We start from the raw sequence: 21286 nt of genomic DNA, 5'->3' as shown, positions 1-21286 counted from the left end.
TGAGGCAGGCATCCTCAGCATGTAGAGCAGTGCACCAATCAAATCTCCTCCCTCCCCTCGCAGAGCCAGGCATGGAGGAAGAATCTTACTTTTTAAAGCATCTGCTTCTGCCGCTGGCCCGCTGCCTCAGCTGGCAGCTGCAGGAGAAGCATCACGTGGCAAGCTGCTGGTCTCTGCTGGTCAGGTGCCACCCAGCCCGGCACCCGGTAACTGCCCCCTTCTCCTCCTTGCCTTCTTCACTTGATTCTGCGGCGCTTCTCACTCCCCCGCCAGACGTGGTAGGGGAAAATTGACCGGGCAGTGTCCGGAGATGCCGGGAAGACACAAATGGAAAAAAAACACAACCAACCAAAATTAAAAAAAAAAAACAACGGATCCAGCTGCGACCCCCCGTAAGTTGGTCGCAACCCACAATTTGAGAAATGCTGGGTTACATGATTAGTGTTGTTAACCACCTGCATCGTTCTTTACAAAGGTGCCACCACCCTTGCAGGTGTCCTGCTGCATCCGCAGTCTCCTCCTTTGTCTTTTTCTATGGACAAAGCCACGTTCAGGCTGAGTCTGTGCTGGACAGAGGCAGAACTCCACAAAACTGGGACTCTCTTAAAGGCAGACAAAGGGGCTCCCAACATCTGATAGGGTTTGCCCTCATGCTGATTTCTATTTCTTCAGGAAAAATTGGAGGCCCACTTGAAGACTCTGAGGGAGGAGAGAGAAAAGGTGCTGAGAAGGAAAACAACAGCAGAAGGGAAAAGACAGGAGTATCTGGTAGGTGCTTGTGGCTATGGACCAGCAGGGACTGGCAGTGGGAAGGCTGTGTTAGGAGGCAGACTCCTGTGTGGCCTTGGTGAGGTTGGGTTTGTTTGTGTTTCTCCTGGATCATGGATTGCTATCTGAGATCCATTTGTAGACAGTCCCTGAGCATCCAAGTCAGCGCACAAGTTAATGTCCAGCCTTTGTGGCTTTCCCAGACTTCTTCTCCAAGGGAGCTGAATGTGCCCCAGAAGGGCTGTCCGCTCACGTGGTGCATTAACATGTTTGCTTCTTTTTCCTCCGTGGGTATCTGTCAGGCTGATGCTGAGTCCTGCCTCCTGCTGCTCTGGATCTGAATTCCCAGAGCCCATGAATAACAAAACATCGCTTTCAGAGGGATATGGGCCAAAGGAGATGCTGAGAGAGACGCCTCTGCCTAGTAATCACAACGTAGAGTCAAATGTCACAAATGTTAGGGTTTTCCAAGAAATTCTTCTGCTGCGCACTCAGCTCCCCATGAAAGGGCCCTGGCCTCCATCCATGCCTCTGACCAGCCCTTTCCCTGTTTTCACACAGAAATGGACCCAAGCCAAGAGGCAGAAGATTGTGGCTGAGTTTCAGCAGCTGCGGCAGTTCCTGGAGGAACAAGAGCAACTCCTGCTGGCCCAGCTGGAGAAGTTCGATGAGGAGATGGGGAGGTTCGAGACTGACACTTTCAGGAAACTCTCCGTGCAGATTTCCCGTCTCAGCGAGCGGATCGGTGAGCTGGAGGGGACGTGTCAGCAGCCAGCAAGTGAATTCCTGCAGGTGAGACTGAGGGAGAAACATCCCAGCTCCCCATGTAGGGAAGGGAGGCTCCTGAATCACAACTGCTGGAGCCCAGCTGTCAGATCTCAGCGTAACACCTTGTGCATTGCTGCCCTGTGAATGTCTCTTGTGCTTTGTAGAGTTACAGGCACAGAGCTATTAGAGATGGCAAAGCCCTATTTGCTCAGAGGATCCATGTTCCTGGGGCCAGAGCAGGGCCTCTCTTCCCAGGTTTGCAAAATCCCTTCCCTAAGATCCCTTGTGTGTCCAATAGGGCTGAGATTCTTTTCTGTGTCTTTTTTTTCTAGGACGTCAGAAGCACCCTGAGTAGGTATGTGGCTCTCACTCCCCTCACACTGCACAGAGCAGGTAAAGGGCTTGGAGCTGATGTTAGCACCACATCTCCCCAGGGCTCTACAGTCACATGTTAAACATGCAAAAGCGGCGAGGAGTCCTGTGGCACCTTATAGACTAACTGAAGTGTTGGAGCATAAGCTTTCATGGGCAAAGACCCACTTCATCAGATGCATGTTAAACATGAATATCTCTGATTCATTTCGTTCTGAGGGTCTCATCCTCGCATTTTAGATTCTGGAATTCCCCAGTCAGGGCAGAGTCTGACCAAGTGTTTTCTAGAACTGTCACTTCCCTGGGGACTGGCTGCCTCAGGACTGTGGGTGAAACATGGGCCTGTCACAGCTGGGCACATTCAGCCCAGGGCATCAGGGACCAAGAGTCTGTCCCTCCCGAGGGCTGTTTGGAGACCTGTGTGAAAGGAGCTGGGGAGGGGAGAGGTGGTGTCTCGGACTAGTCCCTAGTAGACAAATTCCTTCACCCCTTCACCTGAGTGTCTCCTATCCCTGAGTGTCTGGAGGCAAAGGAGTGAGTTGACCATGGAGAATCAATTCCTCTTCAGTCCCCCAGCCAGTCTCCCCAGGCTGGAAGTGAAGAACAGAAATGGGACCTTTGAGGGGAAGGTTGCATGGCTGTGGGATGCGTTGCCCCTGCTGTCAGGCTGGGAGAATTGGAGGAGTTCTAACACCAAGCCTGTTAGAGCTGAGACTCATTAGCCAGAACTTACCAGCAGTAAATGAAATACAATCACATGGAATTGTTTCTGTCCAGGTGTGAGATGGGGCAATTCCAGCTGCCCGAGGAGATTTCCCCTGAACTAGAAGAACAAGTCAGCAGTTTCTCCCAGAAAACGGTTGCTCTGTCGGATATTTTGAGGGAGTTCAAAGGTACCTAGAAGGGATGGATGAGGGGAAAGTGGTTCAAGTATCTGAGACTATTGAATCAGACTATTGAAGCCAACCTTCCTCTCCCTCAATTCCCACATGGAGAATGACGGCCCCATCACTCTGCTCTCCTTAGAGACACTGAGCGAACAGACCCAACTGCTTGCAGATAGAGCCAGGAGTTTGCAAACTCTGAGCCTCCCAGTCTGAGATCAAAATATCTAAAGTTACTTGTTGGCCACGTGTTCCGCCACCACAGCTCCAGGTTATGATAAGAAGCAATAAGTGTGTAGGGAATAATTCTGGACACACTGGGTGCAGGTGAAAACAAGCAGAGGATTTATTGTACACCAGCGCTGGTAGAGTACCACCCAGGGGTTAACCTGGTTAGCACTAACTTAATCAAAACATGCATTAGATTATATAGGCAGCAAATGGATGGAGGGGAAGTCATTTCATAGGTCTAGTGGCAGAAACATAATGAGCACGTGAGCCAATAAACTACAAGGTTATACAGTATCTCCGCCCATTGCCAATTAAAGAGGTTATCGATAATACAAGTAGTTATTCCTAACACGCTAAATGAGCCAATATAAACAAAGGCCCGTTGGATGGCAACTCTGTCTCCCGGAAATATAATACGTCTACTGAGGGGGTGATATTTCCTTGGATTGGCGCAGCCTTTGGGATCCAAACTTTTTTTAGGAATATAGCAGACAGTGAAACTAATTCCTGCACGGTTTGTTTATGCATAAGTCTGGCTCTTATCAGAGTGAGGCCCTCTTGTAATGTTGCCATGGCAACCAAGGTCAAGTTAACTGCTTATGCTGTAAATTCTCAGGCCTTGAATTTAGGATTTGAATGGCAATTCTCAGCAAGATACCATGGACTGCCTCAGTTTGCCCCTACAAAGTGAATGAGAATCCAAGAGGAAGGGGGTGAGGAGGAAAGAGTAAATTTCATTTACAGCTTGTCTCTCCTGGAACTGGTGTGAGGCTGCAGGGATATTGGTTCCATAGCTAGGAAGTGCCCGAATTAGAAAGGAAATGAAAGTTTCAGACTCTTACATACTAAATTCCCGAGTGTGTGTCTATCTGGTCTCTGGTACAATTGAAACAGAGTTCTGAGTGTGGACATTGTTATAAATAAGAGAGCCTGGAATCTCACCTCTTATTCCTTCTCCCACCAGATACTCTGCCCTCTGCACTGGAGAGAGCAAGAAGAAAATCCCTGGGAGCTTTCAGACAAGGTGAGTTTGCAGGTGGAAATTCTTTAAATGATGAGAAAATTCCTGTGAAAACATCCTCATGGGATTGTCATTAAAGTTACCAACCAAAGCCAGCTACCATGGTGCTCTCAGCCCTAAATCTCACCAACTGATCAGTGAGGAGTCCCAGGGGTGCTGCATGGTGTCCTGTGGACACTTGGAGAAACTCTGGTTGTGGATTTGTGATGCTAAAGGGGTGAAGTTAAAGCACACAAAGAACGACACCTTCAGGCTCAGATTTCACTACTCAGTTTCAATATGGGGTTGGTTTCAAACAATAAATAGGTTGAAAGGCTGAGAGCTGACTGGCTTCCACTGTATCAGTTTGTTCAAGGGAAGAAACTGCTGGATCCCCAAGGGCTGTTAAGTCTAGTGCAGGCCTGGGAAAAATACAGCCCATGGGCCAGATCCACCCCACCAAGCCATTGGATCCAGCCCACGGATGTCATTCCCCATCTGCAAGTCACTCAGAAAGTGACTGTGAACTTGAAGGGGGGAAGGCTTCAGGCGCTTCTTCCACCCCCAGGACAATCTCACTGGCTGGATTCTGACCAGAAAAAAAAAAAACACTGTGCCAGCTCCCCTCTGGATCATAATTATTCTCACACCCACATGGCACTGCAGCCTGTGAGAAGGTCGAGCAGGCTTCCTGCCTGTCTGAGGTGCTTGGCCTCTGGCCAGGAGTCACTCAGATAAGTCTCCTGTTCAGAGTTTGCCTCTGACACCCCAACCTCTCCCTTCCCCTCCTAATCTCTGCTCCTCCTCCTGCAGCTATATATGCAAGAACTCTCAATGGTCAGAAACCCACAGCCCTTTATTTGTCCACTAAGTCACTTCTCTAAATTAAAGTTACTTTAAATATCTAATGAGTAGTTGGCTAATCCAGTGTCCTATATCACAGCCTGCCTCCTTCACCCAAACTTTCTCCTAGACCCCCCCCCCCCATCCGTCCTGCATCCCAAACACTTACTCCAAGGGTCGTCCTCCTAACACGCATCCCAGGTCCTGCATTAATGTCATGTAAGAGTGCAGCTCTCAGCCACTTTCCATTTGGTCCCCCATCAAAATGAATTGCTCACCCCATCGAGTGGATTAGCACCCACTGAGCTGTATAAGTGAAAGCTGAAGCCAGACTATTTTAGACTAGAAAAGAGGCACAAATATTTGATAGTGAAGAGGATTTTCTGTTGAAAAAAATGAGCAAAGAACTGGTGGATTCTCCATCTCTTGATGTCTTCAGATCACTGGGGGACTTTCTAGAAAATACACCGAGAAACAGAGCTTTCTGCCTGGGTAACTGAACTGAGTGTAATGGCTTGTGCCACAGAGAGGGTCAGACTGCATGACTAAGGATATCTTCTGATCCCATGAATCCATTAATTTTAAGATCTCACCCTGGAAACAGCACACGTATTTAATAATAATTATCTGAATGGTGGTATTAATTTAATTGATTCTGTGTTGTGGAAAGGGTTTATAACGTCTGTCAGATGAGAGAGCAAAGTTTGTGCTGCAAATCCATGAATGAAGACTAAGGGTTTTAAATACAGCAGCCTATATTTAGCCTATGTCCATGTCCAGGCAGATGAATACGTGGCTTATCAGAAACACTGGGTGCTGAGAACTAAATCCCATTGTTGCAGACACAGTAATGTTGTAACTCAAGCCAGGTACGGAGAGAAATGAATATGGATTTGGGATCTAACTCCTGTGCGCTGTTTATAGAATATCTAGACTAAAGCTTTTGCCCACAATGGAAGAGTCTGTTCCTGGTGACATGTGCTAGAGTCTGGGCAGAATGGGGGTAAAAGGATTAAAGCCCCTTCTGACATGTCTCCAATTCCCCTTCTCCCCATGCCAGGTTGCAGAACACCCATGTCTGTCTCCAGCTCAGCCCCTGGCCTGCAAAGCCAGGGACAGGAAATGACTGTGGTGGAGCCGGTGAGCTTCGAAGAGGTAGCTGTGTATTTCTCTGAGGAGGAATGGGCTCTGCTGGACCCGGGCCAGAGAGCCCTCTACAGGGATGTGATGCAGGAGAATTATGAGGCTGTGAGCTGGCTGGGTAAGGATTTCTGTCCCCTTTGGTAACACCAGCTGGGTGCAGTTGGATTGGGTTTGGTTCAGCGTCATTCATTGCCTCTGCCCCCAAGGTCAGGAGTATCTGCCCCGATAATCCTGGCTCTTGTGTGAAAGACTGTCCCCTCCGTATCCCCTCCCAGAGAAAGCAGGTTCCGGGAGATAATGGTGCTGCTCTTCCCACAGCTAAAGTCTCAATGTGCTTCCTTCCTATCTTGCCCATTTTGTGCCTTGAGTGGATGTTTGAGTAGAGAAGCTCAGGCAGTAACAGCAAGTACCAGAGTTCTGGGTCTGGCTGCTCTTAGTGCCTACAGGTTCCCCTTGTGGCCGTGCGGTGAGCCAATGGAAGGAGGGTGCAGGTACCAGTGTCCTTCCCTACCTGTAGCTAATCTCTGACATGCTGGTTCTTGCCAGTGGGAGGGGCTGGATGCTGGGGCTGAGGACGGGTGGACGAGGCAGTTCATGCTCTGCAAGTATTTTGTGGGAAGTGGCTCGGTAGTAAATGAATGTGAGTAGAGCTCTCCTTGCATTTCAGGCACAGGCTGGGTTTCCTTACAAAAGTTCAGTTTCATTGCCTCTGGGGCTCACTTGCCTCTGCGTGCAATGGAGGTAAGTCATGTCATCTGTGTTGTCTTTTTAGAGTGAAATATCTTCAGATAGGGACTTTTTCTTCCTGTGTGAATGTCTGACTTCATGCTCAGGAGACCGGTGTTCAGTTCTTTGCCCGTCTCAGACTTCCTGTGTGACCTTAGAACCATAGAGCTGGAAGAGACTGCAGAAGGTCATCAAATCCAGGCCCCTGCTCTGGGCAGAACCAGTCCCAACTAAATCATCCCAGCCAGGGCTTTGTCAAGCCAAGGCTTAAAAAACTTCTAGGGATGGAGACTCCACTACTTCTCTAGGTAACCCTTTCCAGTGCTGCACCACTCTTAGTGAAATAGTTTTTCCTTATATTCAACCTGGACCTCTCCCACCTCAACTTGAGACCATTGTTCCTTGTTTTGCCATCCATCACTACCGAGAACATCCTTTCTCCAGCCTCTTTCGAACCTCCCTTCAGGAAGTTGAAGGCTGCTATCAAATCCCCCCTCATTCTTCACTTCTGCAGACTAAACAGACCCAACTCAGTCAGCCTCTCCTCGTAGGTCATATGGTCCAGCCCCCTAATCATTTTGGTTACCCTCCGCTGGACCCTCTCCAATGCGTCCACTTCCTTTTTGTGTGGGGGGCCCCATAACTGGACAATACTCCAGATGTGGCCTCACCAGAGCTGAATAAAGGGGAATAATCACATCTCTGGATCTGCTGGCAATGCTCCTCTTAATGCAACCTAATATGCTATTAGCCTTCTTTGCTACAAGGGCACACTGCTGACTCATATCCAGCTTCTCATCCACTGTAACCCCCAGGGCCTTTTCTGCAGAACTACTACTTAACTGGTTGGTCCCCAGCTTGTAACTATGCTTGGGATTCTTCCATCCCAAGTGCAGGACTCTGCGCTTGTCCTTGTTGAATCTCATCAGATTTCTTGTGGCCCAATCCTCCAATTTGTCTAGGACACTCTGGACCCTCTCTGCGCCCTCAAGTGTATCTACCTCTCCTCCTAGCTTAGTGTCATCTGCAAACTTGTTGAGGGTGCAATCCATCCCCTCATCCAGATCATTAATAAAGATGAACAAGATAGTTCCTAGAACTGAACCTTGATGCACTCTGCTAGTAACTGACTGCCATCCTGACATCGAGCCATTGATCACTACCCCCGGGCCCAACCTTCTAGCCAGCTTTCTATCCATCTTGCCGTCCATTTATCCAATTCACATTCCCTTAATTTGCTGGCAAAAATATTGTAGGAGATGGTATCAAAAGCCTTGCTAAAGTCAAGGTATATCACATCCACTGACTTTCCCATGTCTACAGAGTCAGTTACCTCATCATAGAAGCTTATCAGGTTGGTCAGGCACAACCTGTCCTTTGTGAATCCATGCTGACTATTCCTGATCACAGGGCTCAACAAATAATGCTATCTACTCGCCATGTGAGTAGATTGCAACCTGGAAGAGCCGGGTTCGGGCGATCTGTGCATGCGCAGACCGCTGGACAGCGCGGCTGGCGAGCAGAGCTCGCTGCAGTTCGTTGAGCCCTGCTGATCACTTTCCCCTCTTCCAAGTGCCTAAAAATGGATTCCTTAAGAATCCCTTCCATGATTTTTCCAGGGACTGAGGTACGACTGACTGGCCTATATTTCCCTGGATCGTCCTTCTTCCCTCTTTTGAAGCTGGGCACTACATTTGCCTTTTTCCAGTCCATCCGGGATCTCTCCCTACCTCCACCACTTTTCAAAGATAATGGCCAAAGGCTCCTCAATGACATTTGTCAACTCCTTCAGTACCCTCAGATGCATTAAGTCCGGACCCATGGATTTGTTTTTCCTAAATAGTTCCTAACCTGTTCTTTACCCCCCCAAGGGCTGTCCATCTTCATCCCATCTTGCATCACTTGGTGCATTAGTCTGGGAGCTGACTTTGTCCGTGAAGACAGAAGCAAAGAAAGCATTGAATACTTCAGCTTTCTTCACATTATCTGTTTCACACCCAGGGACCCCACGCCCTGTCTGATCACCTTCTTCTTGCTAACATGCCTGTAGAAACTTTTCTTGTTATCCTTCACATCCTTTGCCAGTCGCAATTTCAATTGTGTGTTTGCCTTCCTGATAAGCCCCTGGCATTCTCGAGCTATACATTTATACCCTTGCCTGGTCACTTATCCAAGTTTCCACTTTTTGTAAGCTCCCTTTTTGTGCTTACGTTCACCAAGGATTTCCCCTGTAAGCCAATCCGATCTCCTACCATGTTTGCTTCTCTTGTTATGCATCAGGATGGTTTCTTTCTGTGCCTTCAGTCAGGCTTTTTTAAAATACTGCCAGCACTCCTGGACTTCTTTCCCCTTCATGTTAGCATCCCCGGGGATTCTGCCCATCAGATCTCTGAGTGAGTCAAAGTCTGATTTTCTGAAATCCAAGGTGTGTTTTACTACACTCTTTTCTTCCTTTGGTCAGGATCCTGAAATCTACCATCTCATGATCACTGCTTCCCAGGTTGTCACTCACCTCTACTTCCCCTATTACTTCCTCCCTGTTTGTGAACAGGTCAAGCTGTGCATGGTCCCTGGTTGGATTCTTCAGCACTTGTACCAAAAAGTTATCCCCAACATTGTCCAAAAACTTCCTGGATTGCCTATATACTGCTGTATTGGTCTCCCAGCAGATGTCAGGGTGATTAAAGTCCCCCACAAGAACCAGGGCCTGCGATCTGGAAGGTTCTCTCAGTTGTCCGAAGAAAGCCTCATCTACCTCATCCACCTGATTCTGTGGCCTGTAGTTGACCCCAACCACAACATCACGGCTGTTGTTTGCACCTCTAAACCCATAGACTCTCAACAGGCTTTTTTCCCCTTCTATATACTGGAGTTCTGAGCAATCATAGTGCTCTTACATATAATGCAACTCCTCCTTTTCTCCCCTGTCTGTTCTTCCTGAACAGTTTATATCCTTCCATGGCAGTGCTCCAGTCATGCGAGTCATCCCACCAAATCTGTTATCCCAATTAAATCATTTTTTGGACTGGGCCAGGGCCTCCAATTCTTCCTGTTTATTGCCCAGGCTTCTCATATTGGTGTACAAACACCTCAGATAACCAATTGATCGCCCTACCTTCTCCATTCGAATCAGGGGTCCTCCTTTGTTGCACGTTCCTCTTTGCATTTCTTCCCAGTATCTGACTTTCCCACTCCTCAGGGTTTTGATCACCATCCCCCAACAAACCTAGTTTAAAGCCCTTCTTACTAGGTTTGCAAGCCTGCCCGTGAAGATGCTTCTTCCTCTCTTTATTAGGTGGATCCCATTTCTTCCTAACAATCCTTGGGCCCGGAACAGTGTCCCATGGTCGAAGAAACCAAAACCCTCTCTCTGACATCACCTGCGCAACCACGCATTTACTTCCCCAATTCGTTGATCCCTGCCCAGTCCTTTCCCTTCAACGGGGAAGATGGACGAGAACACCACTTGTGCTCTGAATTCTTTGATCCTTCTTCGCAGTGCTACATAATCCACAATAACCTGCTCAAGGTCGTTCTTGGCCGTATCGTTAGCTCCCACGTGGAGAAGCAGGAAGGGGTAGCGATCCGAAGATTTGATCAGTTTTGTAAGACTCTGTCACATCCTGAATTCGAGCTCCCAGTAACCAGCACTCCTCAGTCCCTCTTAGGAGAGACTTCACAACCACCACCACCCATCATCTTTTTTGGGGGGTGGTGGTTGTGGAACCCCCATCCGTAGGACTATGCATCCCATGCCTTCCAGTAGATGGTGTTCCCTTCCGGTTTCTTCCTTGTGAGGTCCCTTCCAAAGCATTCGCCACCACAGAGCCTGTGGAGGGAGCCTGAAAGTGATTACTTACCTTTATTGCATTGGGGGATTCCTGTGCTGGCTTTTTTCCCCTTCTAGATGTTACCTGCTGCCAGTTCTCTTTCTAGTCCTGTACTGCCCTCTTGACTCTTCCTTCTGCTGTTTTTCCAGGATTAAACACTGCCTTCTATCGAGGAAGTCTTCATCCTCTCTGATCGAGCATAGGGTCAACACTTGGGCCTCCAGTCCTATGGGGTATGTCTACACTTGCTCCCTATCTTAAGATAGGGAGGCAAATGTAGGCGGCCGAAATTGCTAATGAAGCAGGGATTTAAATATTTTGTACTTCATTAGTATGATCTCGCCCATGTGCTAGTTCGAATCACAGGTGGCTGGAACTAGGAAATGTGCACCGGGACATGGTAGTTCGCACCAAAGCCCTTGGTTCGAACTAACATTACTCCTTGTGTGTGATCGCTTCTCTCTTTAATAGCTATTATGGCCTGTCCCTGTTTCTCAGGGCTGGGAAGGATACCTACACTAAACAAGGACGATGCTTAGCTCCATATGAGCATCCCGATAGCACAGTGGAGTCCTGATTTACACCAGAGTTCCCAGGTGCTGCTGTGATTGATAATTTTGCTTCCTGCAGCAACTGCAGTGCCATATGAATTGCTGCTAGCACTACAGAGTGTTGTTACAGCTGTTCAGGGCAGCTCTTTCTGGAGCTCTGATGCCAGCGGTGCTGGCAGAGTGTGCGGCTTGCCCGTGCAGCACAGCCCAGGGTTGCTGCTGAGGAAAAACTCAGACTCCATTCGGAGGCTAAGGCACTCAACCAAGTTTATTGCGAAAAGGAGCAGGGTGCTAGTGTCCCAGCTCCTAAGGCACAGGTATAGTGAGACTTGTCCCAACCCAATAACAGTACCAGCTCAGTCAGCAACCAGAATGCTGCCCCTCAGCCAGCATCAACATGCCCCTCCTGTGACTTCTCTCCTATATTGTGTGACAAAGTCCTTTGGTAGCTCCCTGGGGTTCTACACTTCTTGGCAGTTACTTGAGCACCTCAGAGACTCACAGAGCCCCCTTTGTTGCCCTGGGATTTCCCTAGAGGCAATGGTCCCCACTTACCAAGTTATTCTCATCACAGGCTAGTCATTGGAGTTCACCCTTTCCTTGCCATGCCTCGTGCTGCCTGAGAGGATTCCTTTTATGGGAACCTGGAGGGCTTAATTGGCAGCAGGTGCTTAACTCCAGCTGCAAGGTGCCTCCCAGTTAGGCCTCTCTTTTCTATCCTGGCTGCTGGGCTGTGTTCAGGTGAGGCTCATTTAGAAACAAGAAGGCATTAACTCACCTTCCAATATGGCTGCCTTCTATAGGCTTTTGTAAACCTTCCATGAGGCCTCGGTAGCTCCCTGCTTTTGGGGTGCTGTATTTTTCCTGCATTCCTCTGCTCTTCTTCCTTTTGGAGGGGGGTGTCTGTGTAGGGGGGGTTGCTGCTTTTGTGGCAGGTGGGCCCTGGCTACCCTTACATTTTGGGCCAGACCTCTTTTTCCACCTGTCTTTTGCAAGCAGCTTTCCCCCCCCTCACCTCAGCTAGTTGCCCTGCCTTTGGGTGGAGGGAGGCCCCTCTCCCATCTTCTTGGGAATCTATTTTTGTCCCTTTGGGGTTTTTTTCACCTCTGCAAGCCTGAATTCCACCATTCCTGCAGCTGCTGCTTTCCCTGAGGCAGAGGAGGAAAGTGAGCTGCTTTAGGGCAGCCCCTGGGGTTCTCTCTCCCCACAGATTGCCTGTGTGGGGGAGGGACTAAGGGACCTTCCATCAGGACCGCTGGGTGGAGGTTGGTGGGGGTCTTGTGAGGTGCTGGGGATAGGGGGTGGTTCTCCTCCTCCTGGTTCTCCTGCCCCTGTTTTCTGTTGCTGCTCCTTCCCAACCACAGTTGCTGTGGGTTTTTTTTCCATTCTGGGCCCCACTGCTTGCCTCCTTATACTTCTTTACTCTTCTGGGCCCTGCAGCAGGAACTGTGGGCCTGCTACACAAGCACCTGTGGGCACACTGGTTCCCTTTCCCAGCCATGTCTCCTCCCTTTCCCCATCCCCTCACTCTTGAGGAGGCATCTCTTCACTACTTGCCTTCCCTCTCTGCTGCTTGTCCCATCTACCCTGTTGTGTGTCCATACCCTCCCCCCATTCTTTTGTTAGGCGCTTAAGATTCCCCATCCTTTAATTACCACACACACAGCTTCACTTGTCCCCATGTTCTTTAAATAATAATTTACCCCTCATCTCCCCAGTGCAGCCAGAGGAGCTGCTCTTTCCATTCTGTGCTGGGAGCTGTACTCCTTCCTCTTTTTCCCTTCTCTTTTCTGAATCGTCGCCCTCCCACCCCACTTCTAGCCTCGTAGGGAGGAGCAGCAAACCTCCTTTCTTCCCCTTCCTGCTCCCTTCTCTGGCATATTCGCTCCTCTCCTAATTGGTTGTTTGTCCTTCCCTCCCGACCCATGACCACGATGGAGGGGTTGTCTGGTGACACCCCTGCCAAACCTTTCCCACCCCTCCCTAAAAACAGCAGTCCCTCTGAGGCTACTGGGCCCTCCATCACTATGGTGGAAGGGGGCGGACGTGGATGAGGACTCGAGTGCCTTGACTGCCCCTGCCATGGCACCTCTAGTACCCATTGAAGAAGTTCCCCTGAAGGGTAGGAAGGGCCAGTCGACCAAGGGCAAGAACCCCACCCGTAAGGCAAAAACTGAGGCGATGGCTCATTCCCTGGCCATTGCCCCCATGCCGGCCACGGCCTCCCTTCCTTCCCGCTCCCCCTGTTCCTTCCACCAGCTCTGGGGGCGATGTTATCCCGGCCCCCAGGGAGTACGCTCAGGTAGCCGCCATCCTCTGCCTGCAGCCCCCCAAGTTGCCTCCCAGAATTCCATTGCCGGCGGCCTGTGGCCCCTTTCCCACCCTAACCAGGCGGCACGGGATCCGTTGTCTCCTGGTGGTGGCCTCGCCCCACGTGGAGACCTACGTACGGGCATTGGCATGCGTGGTGGAGCCTGCAGCCATGGTGGCAGCCTCTAAGATGTTTGGGAAGGTGGTATTCTTTCTGGCATCCAAGGTCGCCGCCCAGGAGGTGGCGGAAAGGGGTTTGGCGGTGGGAGAGTCCACGTTCCCCTTAAGCCTTTGGAGGACCTGGGCATATGAGTGGTTTTGTCCTCTGTGCTTCCCTTCCTCCCAATGCCGCCCTACTGCCTTTCCTCTCCACCCTGGGGAGGCCTCTATCAGTCCTAAGTCCCCATCCTCTGGGCTGCAAAGACCCTAACGTCCGCCACGTCCTTTCCTTTCGCCGTCAGGTTTCTATCCAATTACTACCAGCGGGACATGGCGGAGAAGGGTCATTTCCGGTGCCCCATCAATGGGCCCAGTACCGGGTGTACTACACCATGGCGGAGGCCCGGTGTTTTCTCTGTCGGGCAATGGGGCACATCTGAAGGGACTGCCCCCTGGATCGGTTTGGGAGGGCACTGGCCCCACCACTGCTGGTGGCCCTGATGGTCCAGACCTTGGTGTCGCCCCTCCTCCAGTTGTGACCATGGTCAATCCCACTTGGGCTCTGCAGGCCCCAGATGAGCACCTGCTGCTGCCACCACCAAAAGTGGCAAGGCCGGGCCCGCGGAAGAGAGGGCGGCGGGGTCAGTGACCATCCTGAGGGCAGGACCTTGGGTACAGGAACCCACAAGGGGAGAGGCAATTCTCAACTTAGTCCTGAGTGGAGCACAGGATCAGGTTCAGGAGCGAACCATTACAGGACTACTTGGGAATAGTGGCCATAATATAATAACAATTAACATTTCTGTGGTGGGAAGAACACCTCAGCAGTCCAGCACTCTGGCATTTAATTTCAAAAAAGGGAATTACACACAAATGATGAGGTTAGTTAAACAGACATTAAAAGGCACAGAGACTAAAGCCAAATCCCTGCAAGCTGAATGGGATTTTTTTTAAATACACCATAATAGAGGTCCAACTTAAATGTATACCCCAAATTAAAAAACATAGTAAGGGACCTAAAAAAGAGTCACCGTGGCTTAACCACCGTGTAAAAGAAGCGGTGAGGGACAAAAAGGCATTTTTTAAGAAGTGGAAGTCCAGTTCTAGTGAGATAAATAGAAAGGAACATAAACACTGTCAAATCAAGTGTAAACACGTAATAAGAAAAGCAAAAAAAGATTTTGAGGAACAGCTAGCCAAAAACTCAAAAAAATAACAAAATGCTTTTTAAGTACATTAGAAGCAGGAAGCCTGCTAAAAAACCTGTGGTTCCCTAGACGATCGAGATATAAAAGAAGCAATCAAGGACGATAAAGCCATTGCGGAGAATCTAAATGATTTCTTTGCTTCAGTCTTCACGGCTGAGGATGTTGAGATTCCCAAATCTGCACTCTCCTTTCTGGGTGACGAATCTGAGGAACTGTCCCGGATTGAAGTGTCATTAGAGGAGGTTTTGGAACAAATAGAAAAAGTTAATGTTAACAAATCACCGGGACCAGATGGCATTCATCCAAGGGTTCTAAAAACTCAAAAGGGAAATTGCTGAACTATTATCTGTGGTTTGTAACCTATCCTTTAAATCAGCTTCTGTACCTAATGACTGGAAGGTACCCAATGTGACACCAATATTTTAAAAGGGTTCTAGAGGCGATCCTGGCAATTACAGAGGTCTAACTTCAGTACTGGGCAAACTAATCAAAACAATAGTAAAGAATAAAATTGTGACGCATGTAGAAGAACATAATTTGTTGGACAAAAGTCAACATGGTTTCTGTAAAGGGAAATCATGTCTTACTAATCTATTAGAGTTCTTTGAAGAGGTTAACAGACAGACAAGGGGGATCCAGTAGATAAAGTATACTTAGATTTTCAGAAGGCCTTTGACAAGGTCCCTCATCAAAGGCTCTTATGTAAATTACATAGTCATGGGATAAGAGGGGAGGTCCTTTCATGGATTGAGAACTGGTTAAAAGACAGGAAACAAAGGGTAGGAATATATGGTATATTTTCAGAATGGAGAGGGGGAACTAGTGGTGTCCCCCAAGGGTCAGTCCTGGGACCAATCCTTTTCAACTTATTCATAAATGATCTGGAGAAAGGGGTAAGCAGTGAGGTGGTAAAGTTTGCGGATGATACCAAACTGTTTGATAGTCAAGACAGAAGCAGACTGTGAGGAACTCCAAAAAGATCTCACCAGACTGAGTGATCGGGCAACAAAATGGCAAATGAAATTTAATGTGGATAAGTGTAAAGTAATGCACATTCGAAAAAATAACCCCAATTATATACGTACAGTATGATGAGAGCTAATTTGGCTATGACAAATCAGGAAAGAGATCTTGGAGTTATCGTGGATAGTTCTCTGAAAACTTCCACACACTGTGCAGTGGTGGTCAAAAAGGCAAATAGGATGTTAGGAATTTGTAGAAAGGGATAGAAAACAAGACAGAATATCTTACTGCTTCTGTATAAACCTATGGTACGCCCACATCTTGAATACTGTACAGATGTGGCAAGGAGTCCTGTGGCACCTTATAGACTAACCGAAGTGTTGGAGCATAAGATTTCGTGGGCAAAGACCCACTTCGTCAGATGCATGTGAATTTGATAGATTTCCACTCCATACAGCTAAATGCAATGCCTTGCATGGTGTCAAGTATCAGAGGGGTAGCTGAAGTGGGTCTTTGCCCACAAAAGCTTATGCTCCAACACTTCAGTTAGTCACAGGACTCCTCGCTGCTTTTGCAGATTCAGACTAACAGGGCTACCCCTCTGATACTGTGTACAGATGTGGTCTCCTCACTTCAAAAAAAGATATTTTGGCCTTGGAAAGGGTTCAGAAAAGGGCAAATAAAATGAGTAGGGGTTTGGAATGAGTCCCATATGAAGAGAGGTTAAAGCGACTGGGACTTTTCAGTTTAGAAAAGAGGAAACTGGGGGGGGGAATATGACAGAGGTATATAAAATCATGAGTGGTGTGGAGAGAGCAAATAAAGAAAAGTTATTTCTTAGTTCTCATAATAGAAGAACTAGAGGACACCAAATGAAGTTAATGGGGAGCAGATTTAAAACTAATAAAATAAAGATCTTTTTCACACAGCTCGTAGTCAACCTGTGGAACTCCTTGCCAGAGGAGGCTGTGAAGCCTAGGACTATAACAGAGTTTAAAGAGAAGCTAGATAATTTCATGGAGGTTAGGTCCATAAAAGGCTATTAGCCAGGGGATAGAATTGGTGTCCCTGGCCTCTGTCAGAGGCTGGAGAAGGATGTCAGGAGATAAATCGCTTGATCATTGTTTCAGTCCACCCTCTCTGGGACACCTGGTGCTGGCCACTGTTGGCAGACAGGCTACTGGGCTAGATGGGCCTTTGCTCTGACCTAGTATGGCCGTTCTTATGACCTACCTCCGGGGGAGGTGTCCCTTTCCCCTGCTGCCCAGTCCCCACCCTCTGTTACCCTCCCACAGCTGCTCTTGTCCCCTAGCTCTTCCACCATTCAGGCCCAGCTCTTTTCCTCCAAGGGCTGGGAACTTGCTTTGAGGAGGTGCTGTAAGCATGCCCAGCATTCTACCTCACCCCCTGAGGGGGAGGGCAACCTCCCTGAACCTATGGGGTTGGACTATGGAGCCATCCCTCCCTCTGAGCCCCTGGACACTTCACAGCACCGTGGGGTGGTTGAGGTGACTGCAGAGGTTGCAGGAGAGGTGAACACCTCCCTCCCAGGGTCCCTACAAGAGGGGGAAGCCATGGAGGTGGCTCCCACTGTCCCTGCCTCCACTGAGCTGACCTTGCCACCGACACAGATCACCACCTGGTGGCGGGCAGCGGGCTCGCCTTCCTCTTTCAGGAGGTGGAGACTTTGTGGTTGACTGTGGTTGCCTCAGCGGGGGATTACCATGCCCTAGAAGGACAACAACAACTGTCCTCTCCTTCCTCCTCCGATCCGCTGCTATCTCTTCTCCCTGCCCCTGAGTTGCCCAAGGGTGCGACCATCTGCCTGGCCATCAGCAACACTGTCTGTGACCATCAAAACCCTGGAGGCTCTCAGTGGGCAGGAGCTACCATTACTGTCCATCACCCCCAATGGTGAGGTCTCTGGTGCTCACCCTCTGTGGCACTGGAGACCAGCGCTGGGGACATGTTACCTATTCCTACTGCTGCCACCGATTGTCCTGCAAGGAGGCACTGCATCCCGGCACCACCTCCGCTGAGGCTTCTCACCCTGCTCCCTCTCCTAGCCCCTGCTACACTCTAGGGGTATGTCTACACTACAAAGTTAATTCGAACTAACAGTCGTTAGTTTGAATTAACTTTCATAGCGTCTATACATACAAACCGCTAGTTCGAACTTAATTTGAACTAGCAGAGTGCTTAATTCAAACTAGGTAAACCTCATTCTACAAGGACTAATGCCTAGTTTGAATTAAGGGCTGTGTAGCCACTTAATTCGAACTAGCTGGAGGCTAGTCCTTCCCAGGTTCCCCCTGGTGGCCACTCTGGGCCAAATCAGGAAAACTCCTCTCCTCTCCTCCAGCCGCTGGGCCTTTAAAGGGGTAGACTCTGGCCAGATGGCACTTGCCAGAGACCGCCCTGCCTATCAGTCTCTGCCCCGACCCAATGGCTGCAGGATGAGCCAGGCAGCCAGCGACAGCCAACCGTCCCCCACCCAGTCCTCCAGCACCCAGGGGCCGTAGACAGAGCACGCCCTCCTGGTCTAGTGCGGAGGTCATGGACCTTGTTGAGGTTTGGGGGCAGGCCCCCAACCTCCATGATCTCCGCAGTAGGTGGAGGAATGCGGCCGTTTACGGCCACATAGCGGCTGCCATGGCCTGAAAGGGACACAGGCGCATGCAAGAGCAAGTGCGCCTGAAAATTAAACAGCTGCAGCAGGCATACACCAGGGGCAGCACCGCAGCAGGGGCTGCCACCTGTCCCTACTTTGCCGCCCTCGACCAACTCTTGGGGGGCGGGGCAGTCCGCACCAGCCCAGGAGGCAGCGAGCCGGGACCAGAGGGCCCTGATCCAGGTGCACCGGAGGGGCCACCGCAAGGAGTTTCAGCACTGGAGTAGATATACCCTTGCTCCTTGTTCAGTCCCCCACCCAATTGAGCTTCCAACCCCTCTTCCTGCTCCCCCCATCCTTGTCTTTCCCCTAATATCCTACCACTTCCTCCCACTACTCCCCTTCCTCCCTTTCCTGCTCCTTTCCTTGACCTCTTTTCCTCCCCTTATTTTGTTGCTGCTGCCCCCGGGGTTGCCACGTTCAGTGCAGATGTTGGCCCCCGGGAGGTGGTTTTCGTTGCTCCTGCTCCCAGCACATCTGGGGCTGTTTTCCCTCTGCCACTGTCTTCCCAGCAGGAACTCCCGAGGCCCTGTGTCGATGGGTCATGGGGCTCCTGGAGGGGTCTGGCCCCAAGGCGTTTGAGGGCCAGATGCGCTGAAGGGCAAGATGCATGTTTTCTTGGAAGACATTTGTGGCTCTAAGAACAAGGTTGCTCTCACCCTTCAGCTCTGGAGAGATTTCCATCTTGTCTTACAAATGGTAAGGGCCCTCTTGAGGGAGGGTAAAGGGACCGGGCAGCGGGAGGCTATGCACTACCAGCGGGTCTGCAGCTTCTGTGATGCCTTACTCACTTTTGGATACGGTCATGGTTTGCTGTGGGGCCCAATCGGGGCTGCTGGCACTCCTGCTGGTGAGGATCTTCCCCAGCCCTCTTGATGTTGGTGCTCATCCTTACCACTTTATACACCTGGGGCTGCGGGTCGGGTCTCCGCAGGTGTTAGATACTCTCCTTCCTTCAGGAGTGGGGATACTCTGTCACGTTCCTGCAGGAGACCCTTACGACTCAGGCTGCTGAGGCTAGCTGGCGGCTGGAGTGGGGGGACGGTTTATTTCAGCCACCTGTTGGCCCGTCAAGCTGGGATGGCTACCCTGTTCTTCCTGAGCCTGCAGCCCTAGGTACTAGAGACCGCTGAGGTCATGCTGGGTTGCCTGCTGCATCTCCAGGTTTGGACAGAGGGGCTGACATTAAATCTCGTTAACGTCTACACCCCGACATCCAGCCCAAAGAGGCTATGCTTCTATCAGTGGGCGTCTATCTTCCTTGGATCCTCGTAAGTGCCTGGTCCTGGGTGGGGACTTCAACCGCACACTCGAGGAGCGGGACCGTACAGGGATTGAGCAGTGCCCGGCCGCCGCAGACGTCCTCAGGGAGGGTATGTCTACACTGCAAAGTTAGTTCGAACTAACTTTAATAGGCGCTACACTAGCGCTCCGCTAGTTCGAATTTAATTCGAATTAGCGGAGCGCTTAGTTCGAACTAGGTAAACCTCATTTTACGAGGATTAAGCCTAGTTCGAACTAGCTAGCTCGAATTAAGGGCTGTGTAGACCCTTAATTCGAACTAGTGGGAGGCTAAGACTTCCCAGGTTTCCCTGGTGGCCACTCTGGCCAACACCAGGGAAACTCTATGCCCCCCTCCCGGCCCCGGCCTCCTTAAAGGGGCACGGGCTGGCTACAGTGCCCGTGCCAGGTGCAAGCCTGCCAGCACCCAGCCAGCAGACCCTGCACCTGGCACGGATCGAACCAGCCACCTGATGTCCCCCAGCCCTCCCCCTCTTCCCGGGACCAGGCTGGTGGCTCCCGGGAGCTTGCCCGGGACCGCAAGAGGCGGGCACCCGCCTGGGCTAGTGCGGACATTGTGGACCTTGTCCACGATCTCTGCACTAGGCACAGGAAAGTGGCCGGCTTGGGCAGGAGAGCTGCCAGCCTGGCCACCCAGGAGCAGGTGTGCAAGAGAATCAAGGTGGTCCACTGAGACCCCCGACCCTGAGCCCTAAGCTTACAATGGCCGTCCTGGGTCAGACCAAAGGTCCATCTAGCCCAGTAGCCTGTCTGCCGACAGCGGCCAACCCTAGGGACCCTGGAGGGGATGGACCGAAGACAGTGACCAAGCCATTTGTCTCGTGCCATCCCTCTTCAGCCTTCCACAAACTTTGGGCAGGGACACCACTCCTACCCCCTGGCTAATAGCACTCCATGGACCCAACCTCCATGACTTGATCTCACTTCCCTTTTAACTCTGTTCTAGTTCTAGCCTTCACAGCCTCCTGCAGCAAGGAGTTCCACAGGTTGACTCTTTGCTTTGTGAAGAACAACTTTCTGTTACTAGTTTGAAGCCTGCTACCCATTCCTTTCCTTTGGTGTCCTCTAGTCCTTCTTTATGGGAACTAATGAAGAACTTTTCTGTATGCACCCTCTCCACCCAACTCCTGCTTTTAGAGACCTCTATCCTGTCCCCCTCCGTCTCCTCTTTTCTAAGCTGAGAAGTCCCAGTCTCTTTAGCCTCTCCTCATATGGGACCTGTTCCCAGCCCCTGATCATTTTAGTTGCCCTCCCCTTTCCCAGCCTCTCTCTTCCCCTCTCCCACCTCCTTTTCCCAGTCTCCCCCAGTTTTGTTCAATAAAGACAGATTCCATTTTTGAACACAATTGTCCTTTATTTTGTACATCAAGAAGAGGGGCTAGGGAAGGGTAAGTGGAAGGAGGTGAGGGAGGAATGGGGCACGAGCCCTCGGTGGGGAGGACTGGGCTGGCTCTGCCGGCTTCTGGGGGTGGAAGCTCTCCTGCAGCCCTCCAATTGCCCCCTCTCCTCAGATGGCAGCCTGCGGCAAGTGCAGCCAGGCTGATGGCCGAGTGGTGT

At 50.4% G+C, this 21286-nt stretch overlaps 1 protein-coding gene across 4 annotated transcripts in view; it reads left to right on the top strand.

Annotated features, from left to right (window-relative positions):
• LOC142821563 (zinc finger protein RFP-like) overlaps positions 1–21286 on the top strand; it is a 34514-nt gene that overhangs the window by 2449 nt on the left and 10779 nt on the right. For 2 of the 4 annotated variants that reach the window (XM_075912845.2, XM_075912843.2), the window contains exons 3-8: positions 673–768; positions 1330–1560; positions 1869–1891; positions 2686–2801; positions 3988–4047; positions 5927–6127. In XM_075912845.2, coding sequence (XP_075768960.2) covers positions 673–768; positions 1330–1560; positions 1869–1891; positions 2686–2801; positions 3988–4047; positions 5927–6127 — 727 coding nt within the window. Of the gene's footprint in view, positions 1–672; positions 769–1329; positions 1561–1868; positions 1892–2685; positions 2802–3987; positions 4048–5926; positions 6128–6676; positions 6751–13887; positions 14177–21286 lie in introns of those variants that run through there. The other 2 variants (XM_075912846.2, XR_012898277.2) reach the window with 2 other exon arrangements.

Source organism: Pelodiscus sinensis, chromosome 19, assembly GCF_052426305.1.
Source record: "Pelodiscus sinensis isolate ZL-2025 chromosome 19, ASM5242630v1, whole genome shotgun sequence".
NCBI classification, from domain to species: domain Eukaryota; kingdom Metazoa; phylum Chordata; order Testudines; family Trionychidae; genus Pelodiscus; species Pelodiscus sinensis.
This window is presented reverse-complemented; position numbering and strand designations above follow the sequence as displayed.